Below are 21,619 nucleotides of genomic sequence, written 5' to 3'. Positions count from 1 at the left end.
CAGCACGGACAAAATTAAACGCTTCAGCACGTGATGTAATGCACGGGTGCAAAGGATGGGGACTTTGGTGCGCGTATAGAAAAAACAGCACTTCATTTCCATTTCCGATTGCGGTCAGATAATACACAGTAATTAACATAGCATCACGTGAGGACTCCTCCTGATACAGCATGCACACAAAACAATTGTAATTAACCATACATTATTTTCTACCTCGCATCACACAGTTCACCGCGCAGGTCTCATAATTCTTAAACTGGCGGCCAGAAAACATTATGTGCCAAGTGAAGGTCAATTATCACAAAAGAGATTAAGCTATGACGCTTGAATTATCTTTCAGCATGCGAAGTGGGTTCGATCCGAACAAAGAGAGGGAGTGCGGTGGAAGGGATCAGCCCTCCCTCTTTGATCTTTTGGATCTTTTATATAGGTAAGACAGAAAGATAAGAAGACCCTTGAGTCTTTATATGAGCTGATATGTTACATGAATTTCTTTATAAACCTGAGCTTTTCTCCCAACACTGCTTGTGCTACAGTTCTCATGCTCAATGTCTACTGCTGGTACGCCCCTCCTCTCTTTTCACTTCTCTCTGCTTATGACGTGCCGCAGTGCCGGAACATATCGGCTGATACCTGACATGTAATTTTGACTATGACTACAATATTCCACTATAGGATGGGCACATCATCTTCTTCAAACGCTAAAACAAACAGACCTCAGTCTTCTTGATACTGCCTGTTCCCTCTGGATGTCGGGGCTCTGATTTGCATGCTGAAGGACAATGTCATGTTAAAGATAGGTGTGGTAACAGTAACGTTAGCATGGAGCTTCTGGGCAGCTTATCCGTTCATGAGCGCTGCTGTTAACCCACGGAGGAAGGCCTTGGTGCTGTATCCTGTGTTCCTCATGTATATCTCAGTTGGGTGTGTCATAATTGCAATAGATTAAGGTGCAGATGATTGATTCAGTACTATCAGAAATCCTGAGTTTTTTTTTTTATGTCTGGACCACTAGAATGCGTACAGTTTTCTTAGTTGAATGCATAGAGATTTTAGTTAACATTGTTATTGTAGTCTTTGTTGACTGCTTCAAGATCTTATATTCTTTTTTGTAAGAAAATGTTGCAAGGATTTAGAATGTAGTCAAAATAATAAATTTTGTATAGGCACCTTTATGTTTTGCATCTATGTAGATAATTTGGAGTAGACTGCTGAATGTACTTTGTTTTCCAGTTTTGGTAGCTTGTGTGCTGTGTTCTCTGTCGTTCTGCCAGGCAAGATCTTGTAACGGTTGACACTTCCCCTGGTGCAACCTTAGTCCTCTTTTTTTCCTGGTTTCGAGCCCGGGTTTTCATTGATGTATTGGGATCATTGCGTGTGGGATCAATATGGTAAACTCGATTTTTGCTAGTTTACTTTCCTGGTCTTGCCGACGACTTATCTATATACTAAGTATTGATCAGCATCTTTTTCAAAGGTTAAGCAATCGGAGTGACGAAACTGCCACGCAAATCGCCACGAACCACAACTGGAAATCCTGACTCTCTGACTGTACGCACGACCTGCCGTCGTACTTGGACCAATCTCCAGAGACCAGACCTGAATTCTGACTCTGACTGTACGCACGACGGAAGAAAGACCAACGCAAGTTTCTCCTGTCTCTATACACGTATGCATGATTAGACGTGGTTATTTGGAATGGAGTGCGATGACATTGGAGCAACATAGGCATTTAGATCAAAAGTTTCTCCTGTCTCTATACAAGATTAAGGCCGGGTTCCAATCAGGACGCTTGGACGGGGTCCAAGTCTCAAAGGCGTTACAGCAGCTAGCGGCTAGCGCAGGGCTTCTAAACTTTGCCGAAGCAAACACACGAGTCCAAGGCTCCAAGCAAGGGCTGAAACCGGGAAGGCCGCGTCTCCTTCCCGCAACCTTCCAAGTCTTTCATCAGCACCTCCCTCGCCCCGAACACGCCGTCGCCTCCTATATTTAAGCACGCACGCCTTCCACAACCACACCGGCCAGCCTCATCACGCTATTACGGCGCTGCGTGTCTCGATTGTCTAGTGATCGGGTGGCCATGTTCTTGGAGGCGGAGGCGGCCATGGGCAAGCCGGATCAAGCGCCAGCGGGGACGGATCAGCTCGACCTGGAGGCCGCGGAGCAGCTCATCCAGCTGACCGGGGGCGACGGCGAGTCGGAGACCAAGAGCGCGGACAGCGTCAAGTGCTGCTGCAGGGAGAAGGATAAGGAGGCTACGGCGGAGAGCCGTAGTAGGAGAGCCGAGAGGATTCCTGCACGGAAGGATGGCGCTGGAGCTGAAGATTGCGACGGCCTCGTCGATGACGGGAAGGCCAGGAAGAGGCCGAGGTTCCGGTCTATCGCTGATATATACAGGGAGACCAAGAAGAAGAGAGCGGGCGACGAGGAAGACGCGAGTCCGAGGAAGATGAAGAGAGTGGCCAACGAGGAAGGCGAGAGTCTGAGGAAGAATAAGAGAGGCGACGAGGTGATCCTCATGGAGGAGAGCAAGGAGACCAGAAGAGATCTGGTAGTAGTTCATAGGCATGTGTAATGTAGCCCTTGCAAATTAGGATTGCTCGATCATGCATGGAAGCTCATAGATTGATAGATAGATAGCAATGTGCTTGGATGCATGGAAGATGTAAAGAGTTCGATGCTAAGCTGCAGGCAGTAGTAGCTATCGTTTTTTTTCCTTGTTACTAGCAAACTTTGCATTTCACTGCGTTCAGCAATCGGCAATTCGGCATCCTACGCATTGGTATGCTAAGCCCAGCCCTAGAGCCGGCAAACGGTTCTGGCGATTTTGCCGCTTCGGGCAGCCTGCAGTTTCAGGCGCTACAGTCATACGCGGCGCCTATCACTGTAGCACACGGGAAAAAAGAGGAGAACAATAAAGGTAGAAAATAAGGTTGAAGATGAAAAAAAAAGAAGGTATCAGAGGATGTGTTAAAGATAGTCTAAAGCAGTTTAATTGGGGGCATGCGGACCATGAATAATCTACGACTTCGTACCTCCCTGGTCGATCAACAACCCTATCAGTCTGAGGAGAGGAGGAGAGCATGGACTGGCGCGCCTCGCAGGTGGTGAGGAGACGTCAGAGAAGCTTTGGACGGTGGCACCCGCAGCAGCACCTCTTGCAGCTTGTCCATGTGGGGCATCTGTTTGGATGATTCTACTTGGAGTCGAGCCACTATCATCTCTGGTTATGGGCCCGGTAATGGGCTAATACTATGAGAGCTGACGAGTGACGATCGACATCCATCTCAGATTCTAGTTTCCTACATACAGCACAACAAAAGTGCTATCCTTAGGAGCGTTTGTTCCACGTAAAACAACTTGACGAGAGGGCACGAACAGACGAAAGCCTATTGCGTGTTGTAGGTGTCTGCAATGTTATCGCCAAAGCCGTCGACCATCCCTAGAGCCGCTCGTGGCCAGGGGTGTCAATTTTTAGGGCATGGGTCATGAGGCCATGAGGAGAGAGCACTGCTTTATGAGGTTGAAGGAGTTTTTTATGCAATTTCGTGTATCTAAGGCCATCTAGGTTGAAAAGGGATCATATAATATAATCTCTGTGGGCTTCAATGAGAGTAAGAAATACCAATTGGGCCATTCAACCAAGTAGCCCACCACCTACTCTTGCCTAATTGAGTCCACCCTAAAGTTCCAGCCTGCATCCGCCCCTCTCACTGCGGCAATAGCACCGCCATTAACGGTATCCTATCCATGGATTTGTTGTTTGAAGTCCTGATGTTGCTACCTGCCAGGGAGATCTGTTGCCTACGACCAACTCTCTATCGTTACATATGTCGCTCGCCACTCGGGCTCGCTCCTCGTCGTGCCCTCCTTGGAGGGATATGGTGCTGCATTGACATTGTGGACTTCCCTCGTGATGTCATCAAAAGGATTCGGAGGACACCACAGTTTCAACATGTTAGACCTGGCCACTATGTCCATATCCATCTTACCTATTGGCGCTATGGAGGATCTTGTAAGTTATACAGTCTGATTTGCGTCTGAGCAAATAGCTTTCCACATGAGAGTACAAGTTGCTTTTGCGTTGTTGAGGACTTTGTAAGTTACACAGCCGATGATTAAGGGAAGTTGTTGAGGATCTCTGTCTCCATTTAGCTATTAAGGGAAGTTTTCTCTCATTCTTATTCCCATCCTCAAGGAGAATTTTACGTGGATCAGATCCTAATAAGATGTAAAATTAAATTATAGTTGATTATTTCTATATATTAATAATATGTTCATGGTATAAATAAGTAATTTATTGATACATACGAGGGTAATTAATATAATATAGATTAAATATCGTAGGTCAGATAAAAAAATATAAAAGTAATTTATCATTTTCCCTACATAATATAATATTTGTATATTTTATATATTAAGAAAAATATTATATCAGGGATATAGCGGGGAATGTGAATGGGGAGTATTTTCCTGTCCCCGTCCCCATATAAGTTAGCGGGGATTAAAATTTCCCATACCTATCCCCTAATAGAGGAATTCCCCACAGGTTATCAGGGAACAGAGCCTTATTGCCATCCCTAGCTGGTAATGGGTCGGGGTCGAGTTTGGGTGGAGCAAAACTATACCCGACCTGAAACCCATTAACTCTAACCCAACACATGTCTGAAGTATTAAATGGGTGAAAATTTAAACTCAAACCTGAACCCGTCGGACGCCCGTCGAGTTTAGGCTACCGGGCGCATGGCGGCTGTTGAGCGGTGGCACTGGCACTGCGACAGTGGCAATGCGGCGAGTGGGGTGGGGCAGCAACAGGGTGGCAGAGCGACGTGACGTGGCATGATAGGGTGATGTAGCGGCATGAGTGGTAGGACGAGTGGGCGGGCGGCCAAGCAACGGAAGCGGCGATGGAGCGACACAGCGCGTCGGCCGGGCGATGGGAGCAGTGGGCGCGAGGCGCTAGCTAGGCAACGGGAAGGCCCAACAACGGGAGCAATGTTGGGTTTAGAGGTGGGACTTGGGCCGAGTCGGCCCGGCCCGACCCGACCTCTTCGGGCCTCGGGCCTTCCGGGTCGTGCTAGGATGGCTCGAGAAACTATTCGGACCGGGCTGGCCCAAGCCACCTTCAGCTAGGCCCAGACTCGGCACGGATACACGATGGGCCTCGTCGGGTCGGACTGGCACGGGCCCAGCACCACCACACTCCACCATACTAGAGGACGCGGACCCATTTTTTTACCGGGCCGGACCGCCCATTGAGCCCCATATCAAGACCTGACCCGACCCATAAATCTGACCGGGTCAGCCCAGCCCATCAGTGCTCATGCCGAATCGGGCTTAGGCTGGATCGGACCGTGCCAGGCTTGAGCCAGCCAAAAAACACGGCCCAAAGTCCTAGCTCTGGTTGGGTTAGGCTGTTTCATATGTTTCTATCGATTGACTCAGACATTCACAGGTGAAATACAAAACCAAAGTCCAACTCAACTGATTTAGATACTCAACTCATAAAAAAATTATAATACAAATCTAACCGTTAGATAAAAACTCGCGGATACTAAAACCACCAGTCCAATTACCAGTCGTAGAGTGGCCTGCACGAAACGAGACATGTTCTCGGGTGCGTGCCCATGTCCATGGTCTACACAAAACAAACAGGATAGAGAGGGAGGCGTCACCTTACTTTTCCGGCCGAATCCAAAAGGAAAATAGAAACCCCTGGCGGCTAGGCCCCTCGTCCCCTCCACCAGTCTCCCCACTATTTCTCTCTCTCTCCCTTCTCCCGCAGCGGCAGTCGCCGGCAAAACCCTAGATCTCCCTCCCGCTAAAACCCTCAAGAAGGTAGTGTTTCTTTTCTTGTCCAAAGATTCGAGCTTTCGCTCTAAATCTCTGGCTGATTCTGTTCTCCCGATTGGTTCGAGACCTTTTATCCAAGGAATTTCGTGGTGATTAGTGGTTGCTGCCTGTGGTACAGTGCGGGAGGATGGCGGAGCCCTCCAAGGTAATCCACATCCGGAACGTCGGGCACGAGATTGCCGAGGTGAGAAGAGGATGAGAAAAGGGGAAATCTTGAATCTTTTCCCCTTTTTTGTGTTTTCTGGGATGATTTTTAATTCGGCTTATCTGGTTTTCCGGCGAAAGATTTGATCTTTTTTGGGTGTTTGCTCACTGTGCTCTTGTATTTGTAGTCTGATCTGCTTCAGCTGCTTCAGCCGTTCGGGGTGGTCTCCAAGATCGTCATGCTGCGTGCAAAGAACCAGGTGAGTTCTTCTTTCGTTCGCTTGAGATATCAGACTTGTTGGCATCGCTGACTTGTGGTTGTTTCGGTGGTCCAGGCTCTTCTGCAGATGGAGGACATGCATGCGTCCGTGAGCGCGCTGCAATATTACAGCACTGTTCAACCTAGCGTAAGGTAATATAGCTATTGCCTATTGGCTGTGATGATTTATGTTTGCCGGGGGACCCAAAAAGAGAGATTTCGTACAGGTTTTGCAATGTAAACTGATAGTAGTTATGACTCTTGCCGGATAGTTAATGTGTGTTCCATGAAATTTATGAATACCGAGAAGCATAGATTTGTGTGCTTTCTTTTGTGATTACATTCTTGTTTAGTAAGGATAACCTTTTTTTTTTAATTTGGTATGCGATTGTTTTGCATATCACTGTTGTTTGCCATGTTAGGGGAAGGAATGTATACATGCAATTCTCATCGCACCAAGAACTTACCACTGACCAGAGCTCTCATGGAAGGAATTCTGATCAGGTATGCCACACAATCCTGTTCTGTAAAATTAATACATTACATTTCTCTAAATGATCCGAAATGTAGGCATGTAAGCAATAGAACATTGATTTCAGACAAAAAAAGAGTCAGATTTATTATGTCCATGTTGTAGGTCCACTATTGGTACGAGGACATACCTTTTAAGTTATCAAACACTTTCACTTTTAACTAGTTTGTACAATGTAAAACATCGCTTGATACTCCTTGAGACTCCACAATATTGGTTTGGTTCCCTGCATGTCTAGAGGATGATCCTTTTTGCTTGGTTTAGTTGTCAATAGGCTCCATAATTATACATAGTTATTTATAGTGTGATGAGGGCTAGAATGGGGCTTTGTTTGTAAACAGACATATGATTGCAACATAGTGGTATAACTGGTTCACTAAAATCATTGACATATGCGGCTAAATGTTAGGTATCGACTGGAAGTATGATTGGCTATATTTTATATCTTCCTACCTCCTCATTTGGATAACTGAGTTAGATTGCATGTCATATCTGCTCTTATTTTCCAACTAGATATACACATTCCTCCCTATTTATTCTTTTCTTTCTATCTCCTCTTTTCTGTCTCGGTGCTTGATTTCTGCTTGGCCTCAGGAGTCTGAACCCAACCGAATCCTCTTAGTTACTATCCACCACATGATCTATCCTATAACAGTGGAGGTTCTACATCAAGTTTTCAAAGCTTATGGATTTGTGGAGAAGATTGTCACATTTCAAAAGTCAGCCGGTCAGATTTTCCTCTCTCTATCTCTTTCTCCACACACGTACACCTGATATACATGTTCTCATTCACTTACAGATTGCACGTGAATGGTAAGGCGGATTTGTCAATTTGTATAAGCTTTATATTTTCTAATGTGGGTTGGGCTATACCCTGTTTGAAAAAGTAAAGTGTAAACAAACTGCTGTAACAACTAACAACGCTATGTATCGTACATAGCAACTGATCACAAGTTTTAGTTGCGTCTGCAAATAGCTGCGGTACAGCTTGTACATCTAAACCTGATGCCCGATTGCTACAAAGTTGAATGATGTCTGTACCAAAGCGTTGTTCACATACTTACTATTCTCCCCCTGGAGTATGATTAAATGTTTATGTTCTAGTATTTTCCTCTTTTTAGTTTATGTCACATTCATTTCCTGCCAGAGACAAGCAAATTTGTCACCTTTAGTAATACAAACAGGAACGTTCTTTACACTTTGCTTGCTTGATTCAGGTTTTCAAGCCCTTATCCAGTATCATTCGCGCCAAGAAGCTGTGGAAGCATTTGGTTCTTTGCATGTAATATTATATGGTTCCACTAATGTCTTTGAATTGTGCATCTATATGTGATATTACTCCATTCTTACAAAATAAAATATTCCAGGGAAGGAACATATATGATGGTTGCTGCCAGCTAGACATTCAATATTCAAAGTATGAGCTGTAACATTTCTTAGCTTAAATTTGTTTTTCTCATTTTCTATAGCTTAATTTTCTTCTTTCCTTTTATTGAATATCCAGTCTCAGTGAACTGCAAGTCCACTACAACAATGATCGGTCTAGGTAATATTGACTTCTCATCCCTACAAGTGATGTTGCAATGTGTGTTAGCGCCATTTCCCTTTAGAGACTTTTTACTAACATCTTACAAAGTTAATAACTTGTGACTAAAGTTAGCGCCTGGGTCTTCTTTCTGTGACCAAAAAATTATATTCTTTGAGGCATGAAAGTCACCTGCTTCCAATTCCATTTTCTTCTTCAGGGATTTCACAAATCCATCATTGCCTACAGAACAACGTCCAAGGACCTCTCAGGTTGGGTGATACTTTTCCTGTCTACATTTTTTACCCGGACCATTTTGATGCTCTAAAGCTAAATAGTGTGGTTTTCTATTGTTTCAAAATTATTGGAGCAGCAAGGTTATCCTGATCCAGCTGGTCTCTATGCCTTCCAACAACCTGGAGGTAGTGCACTTAAACTTTGGTTACATTTGGATTAATTATTTATTGGGTATTAGTGAAAATATCTGATTTTACCTTTCTTTTTGGTTTGCAGCTTCATATGCACAGGTTGGTGTTTGAATGGTTTCTGCAGTGTTGTATTTTGAGCAGAAAATTGATTAGCTGTATATACATTTTATCTGCTTCATTTGTGGCTTGTCTAATTCCTGTGGACACTCATACAAAGCATGTGCATTTGGTGCATACCAGATGGGAAGGGCTACAATGATTGCGGCTGCATTTGGTGGAACTTTACCTCATGGAGTGACTGGTACCAATGAACGGTGCACACTTATAGTTAGTAATTTGAACACTGATGTAAGTCTTGAGCTGTTTTGAACCTGTCAAGGATTGTTTCCTACTTGCTATTGTCAAGCTTAAGCTAGCGCAATGCATTTGGTTACTTTGTGTTTAGATTCCTATATTCCTTTTTTTTTTCCAAATATTAGTTTATGCTAGTGGCTGGTGAGTTCCTGTGCTTTTAAGCTTTTATTTAACTTAGTAGTTTGCCAGATAGGTTTTTAAGTATCATTCCAATGTTTAGTCCTTATCTGTAACCATTCATTGTTATGTGCAGAAAATTGATGAGGACAAGCTTTTCAATCTATTTTCTTTGTATGGAAACATAGTGCGAATCAAGATATTGCGTAACAAACCAGATCATGCCCTAGTTGAGATGGCTGATGGGTTGCAGGCTGAGCTAGCGGTGCATTATCTAAAGGTGCATTCACACTCACTGGTATCTGTGTTCTCAATTACCTTCCTATTGTTCATACGTATGACTGTCACCTTTTATTTGGGATGCCAATTTGTTTGCAGGGGGCAATACTATTTGGGAAGAAACTGGAAGTTAACTACTCGAAGTACCCCAACATTACACCTGCCCCTGACGCGCATGACTACTTAAATTCAAGCCTGAACCGGTTTAACAGCAATGTGGTCAAGAACTATCGACACTGCTGTGCTCCAACCAAGATGATACACATCTCTGCTCTCCCACAAGAGATAACCGAGGATGCAATCCTTAACCATGTGAATGAACATGGTTCTGTTGTCAACACGAAGCTGTTCGAGGTGAATGGCAAGAGGCAGGCTCTCGTCTTGTTTGAGACTGAAGAGGAGGCAACGGAGGCCCTCGTATCGAAGCACGCCAGCTCACTCGAGGGGAACACCGTCCGGATCTCCTTCTCCCAGATGCAGAGTATATAGCCAACTCTTCTACAGAAAGCTCTCGAGCCACTCTGCCCCTGCGAGTTTTATTTAGGAAGCATTGAACTTAAAGATGTGAATCCTATGCGCTGTTCTCCCAGACTTGGTTTCTCCACTTTTTCTTGCACTAAGGGTTTCTCTTCTGTTTCTTTCCTCCTGGATATTAGGTTACCAAAAGATTTTACCCCGTGGTGTTGTGCTATTCTGAGTTAGAAGGCCTGTTGATTTTGTGTTTGGATTGCTTGTCATTTCATATCTTTTGCCTGCTGGGGATGTTTTTTTTTGTGACGTAGCTAGAAATGACAGTGCGCTGTGTTTACTGCCCAGGATCGAAAGGCAAGCTTTGACAATAATGAGACTTGGTATTGATAAAAATAACGCTGGTTGATGCAACTTTGGTTCAGAAAGCTGTTCAGCATCACATACTAACACGATCTAGCACGCCACTGGAGTATTAATTGGAATAAATCTGGTGCTTGCAAGTGAAGCTATAATTTTTCTGTTACACGATCAAGGGCAGTGCATGACCATGGCATTGCAGGTTGTCAAGTATCTGCCAATGCTGCACTGAGCTGCTTACACTCGATGCAATCTACAAAAGTTGCTTTTATCATGCTCCGTGTCCCAGCTTGTAATCCACAAACCGAACGTATCAGATGTCTGCAATCCAACGTAGCTGCAAGGCTACATGTTAATATCAGTCCAATCCACTCGAAAATGGACCAAAAGCTGGTAGCAGTGGAAACAGGAAGCGCCCTTAAAAAAAATAGTTTTCAAGCCCTTCTTGGAGCAGAAGATTATATACCTGATATACCCATGGCTTTCATGCCTCATACAGTCATAACTCTATTTAAACGGACGTTCTGGCTCTTATGAGGCGTTGGTTCTAATGACGCGATCACCTGTGGCATGGTCATTCCTCCAGAGACAATTATTTCTGCAGAAAGCATAACAGGCAAAATCTTAATATTAGAATAATCAGCTAATATAAGAAAAGTGCTATCAGAAGTCAATGTTCAGCCTGTATTAGCTTGGGACACTTGCAAAATAATCTAGCATCTGGAAGATGACAGAACATCTGAATAGGTTCTCGAAGGAAGGAGCAACTTAACAATAGCTTCCTATCTCAAACCGAATCATTCAAAAAGGGTTGTTACAAGAGATGCAAAATCGTTTCTTTTCTCTGGACAGTAGCAGTAGAGACAAGCTTAAAAGGAGAGCAAGGAACCAACCTATGCCTTCTCGAATGGACAAATTGGGCCTTATAATTTCGGCAGAGTTTACCAAAAAGATGTCACCAATATATAAATGATTGGTTGGCACATAAACACTACACAGTTCTTCATCACCTTTGTCAGTCTGCAAAAACAGATGATCACTTCAGGGTTCACCAAGAATTATCATCAATGTCTTAAACTAAGAACAGATGACTCAATGGCATGTAGCTAAAAGAAGAGTGAGGCTTATGGAAAGGCCTACATTACCAGGTTATATAAGATTGACCAACAAGCTCTCTAATAAAAGGGGGCCATGTATGACTTAATCTTCAATTATTTTGGCCAATCTTATACATAAGAAAAAGAGAACACAAAATATAATGGAATGACGCATATTAACAAGGGAGCTATATAAAATTAAGCACCAGAAGATCACCATCGGCTGGCCTAAGCCATCTACCGCATGTAAAATGCATAACAAGTACCTGAAGAACCATAGTCGACGTTATGAATCCAAATGCATATTCACCAACACGAGGATGGCTAATTATTGCTACTTCTTTAAATGCTGTTGTATTTTGATCTGTCAAAGGAAAAAAAATATGTTATAAGAAACATTTCTGGCTGAAGAAAGGAACTACAAAAAAGTTGAAAATAAAGATTAAATTGATCAACCAAACTGTTGATACCTACATAAACACAACATGTAGTGCATAGAAATATGGTGATCATGTGAGGCACGGCTCATATGGCAATAATGTTTTTTAAGCAAACAGAAAAATAGTCATAAAAACATCATGTGGCTTCAAAAATGAAATTGCAACCCCCAAATTGTTTTATCTGATTTAAAATTAATCAGTTTTTAGATACAGGAGTCATGTGCTGGCAATGAAAACGTAAATGACCTCCCTAAAAAAGCGCAAATGACAGTTTTTAAGAAAAGAAATAATACAGATAGTGAACATTCTGGTGCACGTAGAATTCGAACTGTGTACAAATTACATTACCTGGTGAAACAGCAGTGCTGACTTGCTTTGATGCAGAATATATGTGCCTTACAAATGGCATTTTCTTTATAAACCATTCTCCAACCCAGAAGACAGTTGAACCCACCCAAGAAGAGACAAATATTCCAACAAGAAGTATAAATACCAGGGAGGTCAAGAACCCAAGGCCTGAAATATTTTCATAAAAAATGAGTTCAAGAAAGAGATTATATGCACTATACAAATCATGAAAGCTCACCATGAACCCAATAACCTAAAGGAATCTGGTTACTGGCACTATCAAATAGAGTTCAGGACCAAATTTTCACCACGGTGAAAAGGAAAGTAGTACAAACTAAATTGCCTAACTAAACCACCTATATTTCTCTGAGCTCCAATTTGCATTCCTAGTTTGATTAAATCTAGATCAAATACAAATAAGAGACCAGGGGAAAAATCCCTTGTAAACTAATGCAATAACAACAATATACATATAAAATGAGTAAATATGCAAAATAGCACATCTCTAATACTACAACTTTAGTAATATACCATGACAAAAATTAGCAAGACATGAGCATGGAGCATAAACAGTTACCAAATATGTCAAGCCCAAGTTTCACGTAGAGTGGGCTGAAAAAGCCATCAACAAATTGAATAAACCACCAAGTGATGAAGAACGTGACAGCAATTGGGAAAAGAACCACACTGCAAAGAAAAAATAGGGGAACAAAAGAAGATATTAGCACTGAGATATTGTAGCTCTTGCAAAGTCTGAATTAGTCGTTGTGAAACATACCATCCGGTCATAAATTTTCTTGACACCCAACTTTGAAGAACAGCAAAGCATGCCTATTTGAAGTGTACAAGGTAATTAGGTATGAAACAATTGTCCGAAAGCAATCTGGCATATGCATATAGAGAGGTAGAATTTATTTGGATACATCAAGAAAAACAAGAAAGTAATATGACAAGATTGGTTACTCATTTTGTTTAATTTGCTTGAACAAATTTATTACTATAGTATCCAAATGATGCAAATATATGAAGGTTTAATGAAGTAAACCTCTATTTGTCCACTGGGATAGATTAGATTGCCTAAATATGTGAACCAATGTTTGTCCACTGGGATAGATTAGAGACCAACACTCAAAAGCATTAATTTATCATATTTCTATTGTTGGGTGCATATTCTCCAACAAATTTGCAGGACTAGTTTTTATATGCATTCCCTCTGTACGACACTTTTCAAGCCAATAATATCCATTAGTTATTATAGGTCAATTTGGCATCCTGGGATGTTCTTTAAACCATTCCGTTACCTAAAAGATCAATTGGCATGCAACATATGCCAAGACTTGTTTAAAGTTCAAGTTCACGTACAGTAGAATCATACACAGCTCCGCTTTTTGAACAAGTAGGCACAGAAATTGAATTATACTTGTTTTAAAATCCCCCATTTAAACTTATGTGCAGCTGTGCCTACTTTACGCACCGCAAGCTCTGCTTTTTTTAAAAGAGCATTGACGCATCAAGCAGGAGCGTGGCCTGCATTTGGTGTCACGAACGAGAAATTACGTTAGATGCCTCGCATATTTTTCCCAACAGGATCGATACTATAACGCCCCCACATTGTCACAGCCATTGGCTTTTGACATAGACGGTGAATTTGATGAGCGCTCTCCCCATATATGCACATAACGCACTAAACGAACCGATAAGAAAAAAAAAAAAACAAAGCGTCAATTTGACAGCAGAATGCGGTGGTCAGGTCTCCGCACATGCCCAGCTCCTGCCCTCCCGAAACGGGTGCCGGAAGATCAAAGGGCGAAAGGGCACCGGAACAGCGCAGCCGCACAGGCTCGACCAGATCCGAGCGACTGGGATTTGGTAAAAGTCTTGCGGGGTAGGGTTCAGAGGAAAGACGGATCCGCACCTTGCGGGTGGACGTGGCGGGCGAGCTGGGCCTTGGCGGCGACTTGACGGGGTCCTCGGTGTCAACCGCCGCCGCCTGGCCGAGCGGCACGGGCGCGTACTCCTCCTCCGGCATTGCGATCCAGGGCCGGATACTGCTTCCCGAAACTTCCGGAAGCCTTCTCGAGGGCGGGGCGGAGTCGACCGGGAGGGGGGGGGGGCAAGGTGGTTGGGTTCTGCCAGCTACCAGACCCGCAGCATCTACCAAACAGTACCTACGGAAGCAGTTGGCGGCGGAGTTCGAAAGGGAGACGCCACCTGAAGTGACCGGACTGCCCACGCGAACTGGGACGGCGCGGGCCCACGTGTACGGTGTACGTGGGGCCCGCCCGTGACGTGCGTGGGCGGGCGGGCGGGCGGGCGGCGGGGACCGGTTCGATTTCGAAGCCGCCGCACCCGCACGGTCGCTGTCGTGTTCGGTTCGTCCGTGGTTTTATCCTCGGACCGCTTCGGCTTTGACGAGGACGCCTGTGATGGTGACCGCAGAGGTATATCCACCAAGCGGGCACACGCCGCTTCTCCCCACCCCGACGGGCCGCCGCCGCCGCCGCCGCCTCCGCAGTGGATTGTCGGTCGTCAACCCTCGCCGCTACGCTAGCTCCACTATTGACGCATTGAGCTGATCTACCACCCTTCGAGGCGCCACATGTCCCTGCAAAACATGAGTCGGTCTGACACTAAACACCCGTCTCGGCTAAAAGATAACTTAGATTTTGACCTGGCACAGTTTCCGATATATAATTTTAACTATTATTTTTTATTAAAATATATTTATAAAATTTAATAAATTTATGAGTTGTGAAAGTATTTGTCGAGTTAAATCTACATATATAATTTTTTAATTTTTCAAATAAATATTTTTAAAATTATTAATAACCAAAGTTTGACCCGATCTTGTCGGAAGCATTAAGACTATGGCCAATGTTTTTCCTTCGCAGTCTATATTCCTCTCGTGAAGGAATTTTCATTCTCTTCAGCGCTCCAACAGTTTCATCATGTCACGAAGAGATTCTTTAGGTCATTCCTTTTATGACGGAATTCTCTCTCATTTCTCTTCGCGATTCCCTTGAAGTGAAACTGTTGGAGATAACAGAAAATAAAGGGAATATGAACGGGAAAGAGAATCGAGAAGGAAACGAAATGAAAGGAATATGGTTGGAGATGGTCTAAGTATTTATGACTAGAGAGGATACTAGAGTTGTATAAAAATCACTCTATATTAGCTAGGACTAAGACGAACTAATCTTGCAAAAGTTTCTTCGCCAAATAGGTCATAGGATAGTTTGGCAAGTTTTGGCAACAACGATGAGCTCCAAAGCAAATGGAACGAGAATCTTGCTGAAAACAAATGTAATTTATTTGCATAGCTGTTGGCGCACAATAAGCTAACACTTCAGATAATCTTACAAAGGAAAATTGGTGTCGCAACAATGTATGTGTTCTTTGCGATCAACAACAAGAGATGGCCATCCACTTATTTTGTGAATACGTGTATGCAAAGAAGGCCACTTATTTTGTGAATACGTGTATGCAAAGAAGGTTTGGATGCAGATGGTAGACTGGGCGCAAATGCATGAATTTAGAGACATGTCAATGGAGATTTCTTCTAACGTTGTTGATTAGTGGGCAGCCACAATAACAGTAGTTCCAAAGCCCTTGAGAAAGACAACTAATGTCGTTATTATCTACGCGAGTTAGAATATCTGGGAGGAGAGAAATAGAAGGGCTTTCTAAAATTCCAATCTTCAACTAAGTCAAATTTCAATCTTAGCAAAGTAAGACGTCATTATGAAAATATGAGTGTATTGAGCATTTGTTTAGCTCTCTCTTTTATGTGTATATTAGAGGTGTTCTATGTTGTTATATGCTAACACCTTTATTGTTTGATCTTTTGTAGTTTCTCGTCCCCTCATTTTAAAAAGTAGAGTAATTGGTTCTTCTTTAATGAATGACAGATCTCCTGTTCTCTTTTCCAAAAAAAGAAAGAGAATATTGCACTTTTTTAAGAAGGAAAAAGAAAAATCAGTGGATAAATTTGGTATAAATTTGACAAGACAAACTATGCTTCGAACCAAATCAATAGCCTTATTTTAGCGCGGCTGATAACTGGATTACATGACTCTTTTTTAGTCATAACATGCCTCATCGACAGTTTTAACATTATTTATCACGTGCTTTCCATTAAGTTTCATGAAAAATCATCATCACATGATTAATACAGGATCAACACCACCAAACGAAGAGGAAACACACAAATGTCATCGTGCAGCCTTGGCTGGATTCTTGCACGGAGGCATCTTGAACAAAATCATCTTCACCAGGAAAAGCAACTATTTCTTTAGACGAAAAAAAAGGATCATGCAAGTGGTATGGAGTATGGCCTATTGAGGAGGACGAGGTGGCGGTGGATAGTAGCTTGAACCAGACCAAGAGTCCGTGGTCGCCGGATAGCTCCACGCGCTCTCCGGCCAGGTCCACTGCGCCGCCTCGCCGTATCCCGGAGCAGAGGTTGAAGAGGACGGCACCGAAGCCACAGTAACAGAGGAGGCGGGACAAGAGTATGACCCCGAAGAACTGCTCATGGCACCGTAAGCCCCGCCGTCGCCATAGTACAGAGGAAACCCGCCATGGCCTCCTCCCTGCAGAAACATCATCTGGTTCTGCAGGTACTCCGCGACCGCTCTGGCCGGGTACGCCGCCGTCGAAGCCATCGCCGGAGAGGCCGCCGCCGCCGCGGGAGCGGCGCTCGCGGCAGCTTCGACGGCGGTCGACGGGGTGGCCAGGCGCGCGTCCTCGGGGAAGTTGAGCTTGGCGCGGCTGCCCCGGAAGCGGAGCGCGGCCTCGTCGTAGGCGCGCGCCGCGGCCTCGGCGGTCTCGAACGTGCCGAGCCAGACGCGGGCCGCCTTGTGCGGGTCGCGGATCTCCGCCGCCCACTTGCCCCACGGCCGCTGCCGCACGCCACGGTACCGCCGCCCGCCGCCTCCCGCCTCGGCGGCGGCCGTCGGCGAGTGCTCGTCCATGGCCGCCTCTCCCTGCACGTCGTGGCTCTTCTCTTCTCCTGTGCGTGGACGGTCGATGAGGACACCTGCACACGGGTCATGCGTATGACAACACCGAGGGATCTTTGCTATACACAATACCTTCCTAACGAGTTTGGCATGTTTGTTTGCCTTTATATTATGTATTCTATATTGGGGATTATGAATTTTATAAATAAACGGTTAGATTTTGAATGTAAATTTCGTAAATATATATCTGATTTATAATACAATCCACTTAAAAATAAACTTTACAATCCATAATACGAAATTTAGAATGGAAACAAATAGTGTCTAGCAACGTATCGGCGGTATTTTTGTGGCGTTGCACACGTGCAGTGCATGAGATGTTTTTCTTCTAGTGGATTAATTTTGTGAGAAAAAAAAAATTCAACGGTCATACACCTCTATCTGCAGCACCCTGCGATGACCACCACGTATCTCCTAACATCGATCTGAAAGCTGTGCCCACCTTTCCGAGCGGTGAGCGGTTCTAGAATTCCAGCCATCAAGCCATGACTCCAAGCGAGCCAACAACCGCTCACCTCCATGGCACGAATCGAGCTTGAATTTTTCCCCCTTTTGTGGGAGTTGCAAGAAAGAGCCCTCGCTAGCTGGACTTGCCTAATCTTCTTGGTGGGATCCACATGCAGGCTCATTTGCATGCATGTGGTGCACACTTGCAGTCCATTTAACTGCATGTTCAGATACCGGCAAATGGTTGGCTTATGCTCGGTCAAATCGGCATTTTTGGTGTTGTGCATTTAATTTGGTGGCAACGCAACTGCAAGTTCTGAATATATAAGGATCTGTCCATTTGATAGTTGCCTGAAATTTGTTTAACCATCGGTTACTTTTGGATAGATGGGAATGGTAAAAGATTGGTGCTACTAAATATTTCTCCATCCGTTCAAAAATATAAGACATATTTTATTTTGAAAAAAGTTATCAAAAGTAAACTTTGATCGTTAATTTTATCTTAAAATATGATGTCAATTATTATAAAATCAAAATCATATTAAAAGTATTTTGAAATACAAATCTATTGAACCAAATTTTGTATATTATTAAATATACATATAATTTAACTCATTGTCAGTTAAAACTTATATAGTTTGACTCTTTCGAAATAAAATATACCTTATATTCTTGGATAGAGGGAGTATCTAGCTATAACGCACAATTTCAACATTCCGTAGATAACATGTCACCCATAACTATGCCAACAAAGACCATTGGCCTGACCTTTCCCATTACCTCCTTCGGCCTCCCATTGGCCCTTGCGATGGTGCTAATGTCCCTCTTACAACACCTGTGCAAATTAATTAACCTAAGATATACACCAACCCTATTTAGTTCAATCAAGTGCATTAATTTTCAAAAAATTTGCTAAATTTAAAAAATTAGTGTCATCAATGTGCATCCCCTAACAGCCTCCCACAACCCACATACACAGCACAGGAAAAGAGACGACCCAGCCCTAACCTAGATTTCGGTCACTTGAAACTTACTCCAAAGGCAAATTTGTTTTTAAAAGGCAAATTTGTTTTACGTTTTTTCCTCCAAGTTGATGAGTTTTTAGATCAGAAAGTAATTCTAGCATTCATTGCTCCGTCTTAGACCAAAGAAAATCTGAGAAAGGAATCAAAGACCAGGAATGTTCGCCGCGTGTAATCCATGGTTAGTTCTGACGTAGTATTCACTGGAACATTAACACCGACGACCTTAATTAGATTCCGCATGCATGACTAACACATGCTAAACACGAACCGTAACGAAAAGAAAGCTCAACTAAAAAAGCTTTAAAGGGCACGTACACACACGTAACGCGAAGCAGTTGTTTAACTTGTTTTTGTTAGGATTCCTCGATGTTTTGTTATCTACTGCAAAAGATCTAGAAATAGAATAACGCACGCCGCATGCTCACCTGCCGCGAACACCGGTGCCGGTGGGCCAGCCGAGTAGCTTCCCTGCGCATGCGCATGCCCGCCGCCGGCCATTGCCGGATCCCCCCGCCCGGCCCACGGGTACTCGCCGCCGCCCGAGACGACGTGGGCCAGCGCCGACACCATCGTGGACGTCTCCAGCGCCTGGTACTCCCCGGACAGCACCGCGCTCGCCGCCGCCGAAGCCTCGGCCCCTCCGTCGTCGTCATCCTCCGCGGGCCAGCCTCCCGCCGCCATCTCACACCACGCACGGGGCTGCAAATGCCGCCGCCGCTTCTCGCATGCGACGGATCTGGCTAGCTAGCACGTACGACGTGCGGAGAGACTTTGAATCGACGGGATGCAAGTATGCAACTGGAACCCGTGCTCATAGACAAAGTTCAAAGCACAAGTCGATCCGTTCTCAGCACGAGGCGGACGAACGGACCGTGCATATATAGATGGACGAAGCATCTGCAGATGAATCGTACAGATGAGGCGTAGGAGAACATGTGCTCGATGTCTCGTTCTTATCGCGCGCTCTCGTCTCCGCCGCCGCCAGGAAAAGGTGCATGATGTTCAGATTGGACCAGGTCTCGCGCTGACCGGCCACCGCCTGCGTGATCGAGAAAAGCATGCAACCTGTCAGGCGGGCGATGGAGAAAGCAGCAAGAAACTGCATTGATTAATTACTGACTGAATTAGGTAAACTTGGCGATCAGTTAGTCCGATTTTTTTCTCATTTGAGTACATGCAACCGTGTATTTTCAGATGTGAGCACGCAATGTTGGTTTTTTCTACCGCTAAGCAAGACCCCCACGTGTGCAGCGCCGGTTCCTCCGACTGGACGCCCGCCGAAGCAGAGTGGTATACTTCTGGCGTTGCCGGCGTCCCGGCGAGTAGGCAAAGAACGGACCACTCGGGTGTTGCAGCGACGGGGGCGTCATCGTCTCAACGATGGTAGCCGGATGCGGCCAACCGGCTGCAAGAAACGGTGGAAGAACAGCAGCAGCAGCGCACTTGTCCATTTCTTGCATTTGTTCTTCTTCTCCTTCCGATGCCATGGTCCCTTTGACCTGATTCTCGCATTCTCTTCTGCTCAGTACTTATGGCCCTGCTCGCAACGCATACAATGGGTTCGCCAGGGTGCTGCTGCTCCATGTTGCTGCCTTGCTGTACTGTCCATGGCCGGGACAGTTGCGGCTACCGCTTCCGTTGCACGCGTGAGCAAGAGGAAGGCGCTAGTCATGGGCTCATGGCCGCAATACCGGGGGCCGAGAAGTTCTCGCACTACGTTGGCCAGTCTATGGTTGACCATGGCAAAGCAGTACCTGAGAAATTAGAAGCTCATTACAAAATTTAAAATTAGGCTCTACGTATAAGAAAAATCACATTTCCGATAAGAGTATAAAGAAAGGTACTTCCAAAATTTATTTATTTATTACGTCGGTAACATAGCTTTTTCTAGGAATTACATCTTGCCAAAAAAACATATTTTAGAACTCTAGTCTTAACAACTAATCATCTTTTAGATGAAACGTGTCATCCTTCTAGCATCTCTTATATAAAATTTTCAATTATGTTATGCAACCTTTTCCAAACATTATTTTCTAGTGTTATTGTAGCCAATCTACTAAATCTTTCTTATATCATATAACCATAGATGGTGACACATACCCCTCTTCACCGCTGGTTTAAAAATAACCGACAATGATAATATATCACTGCCAGTTCGTAAGCTTTAGCTATACATAAAAAATCGAGCCAACAAAAACTAGCAGTGACAGTGATTAACTCTATCAGTTAGTAACAAGAAGCGACAATGATCCACCTCCGCGTGATCCATGGATCCGTTGTGGCCTCCACTGTCGCCTCCACCACCTTCTCTGAGGATGTTTCCCACACCTGCACTACTACAGAATAGGTTTTATATGCCGACTCATCACTGTCGGATCGCTAAAAACCAGCAGTGATAATATTATCACTGTAGGTTCATAAAAAAAGGTATTATTGCTGGTTATAGAAACTAGCCGGCAGTGAAAATAACTTATCACTATCGGCTCGTATTAAAAATTGGCAGTGATAGTATCGCTGTCGATTTTTAATTTGAACTAGCAGTGATAAGGAGTCTGGACCCAAAGTTTTCATTGAATCTGGTTTTGGCTCACTCGGCCTCGCGCCCGCTCATGCTTAGGTCAGCTGATATTTTACACGTTTGGCTCGATCCTTTCCACTCAATCTCTCCACCTTCTCTCTCTCTCTCCCTCTCTGAAACTCGATCTAGATCGAGATCCATGGCGTGGGGGTGCACTGGTGCCTGGCTGCCACCGCCCTCCTCCTCTCTCTCCTTCATCCCCAGGTAAAGAGGGAGGAGATGAGGTGGAGACAAGGTTGACGGTGCAGCCAGAGGGGCGCGGTGGCATGGTGGCACTTGTCGAAGCAGTTGTTGCGATGATGAGCTTTGGCAGCAGCGCTCGGTCATGTGCGATGGAGAAGGAG

The 21,619-nt window shown here is 44.4% G+C and overlaps 3 protein-coding genes across 3 annotated transcripts; 1 reads left to right on the top strand and 2 right to left on the bottom strand.

The window, feature by feature from the left end:
• The first annotated feature begins 5,662 nt into the window (after window positions 1–5,662).
• Window positions 5,663–10,233, top strand: LOC133928950 (polypyrimidine tract-binding protein homolog 3-like). Its single transcript, XM_062375491.1, has 15 exons — window positions 5,663–5,838; window positions 5,972–6,037; window positions 6,186–6,257; window positions 6,333–6,409; window positions 6,679–6,760; window positions 7,383–7,515; window positions 8,006–8,070; window positions 8,156–8,205; window positions 8,293–8,334; window positions 8,534–8,585; window positions 8,687–8,735; window positions 8,827–8,840; window positions 8,982–9,089; window positions 9,349–9,492; window positions 9,591–10,233. The coding sequence occupies exons 2-15, from the start codon at window positions 5,981–5,983 to the stop codon at window positions 9,978–9,980; spliced, it is 1,335 nt and encodes a 444-aa protein (XP_062231475.1). The 5' UTR covers window positions 5,663–5,838; window positions 5,972–5,980; the 3' UTR covers window positions 9,981–10,233.
• Window positions 10,234–10,343: 110 nt separating this feature from the next.
• On the bottom strand, window positions 10,344–14,312 carry LOC133928951 (protein LIKE COV 2-like). Its single transcript, XM_062375492.1, has 8 exons — window positions 14,120–14,312; window positions 12,983–13,035; window positions 12,782–12,891; window positions 12,205–12,372; window positions 11,683–11,780; window positions 11,213–11,339; window positions 10,786–10,917; window positions 10,344–10,656 (listed from the first exon to the last, which is right to left on the bottom strand). The coding sequence occupies exons 1-7, from the start codon at window positions 14,231–14,233 to the stop codon at window positions 10,811–10,813; spliced, it is 777 nt and encodes a 258-aa protein (XP_062231476.1). The 5' UTR covers window positions 14,234–14,312; the 3' UTR covers window positions 10,344–10,656; window positions 10,786–10,810.
• A 1,942-nt stretch (window positions 14,313–16,254) lies between these two features.
• On the bottom strand, window positions 16,255–19,605 carry LOC133928949 (ethylene-responsive transcription factor ERF110-like). Its single transcript, XM_062375489.1, has 2 exons — window positions 19,123–19,605; window positions 16,255–17,242 (listed from the first exon to the last, which is right to left on the bottom strand). Exons 1-2 carry the CDS (start codon window positions 19,376–19,378, stop codon window positions 16,539–16,541), a joined length of 960 nt encoding a protein of 319 aa, XP_062231473.1. The 5' UTR covers window positions 19,379–19,605; the 3' UTR covers window positions 16,255–16,538.
• Window positions 19,606–21,619: the final 2,014 nt, after the last annotated feature.

This window comes from Phragmites australis, chromosome 9 (assembly GCF_958298935.1).
Source record: "Phragmites australis chromosome 9, lpPhrAust1.1, whole genome shotgun sequence".
In the NCBI taxonomy this organism is placed as follows: domain Eukaryota; kingdom Viridiplantae; phylum Streptophyta; class Magnoliopsida; order Poales; family Poaceae; genus Phragmites; species Phragmites australis.
The sequence above is the reverse complement of the archived record's forward strand: the minus strand, read 5'-3'. Positions and strand labels throughout refer to the sequence as shown.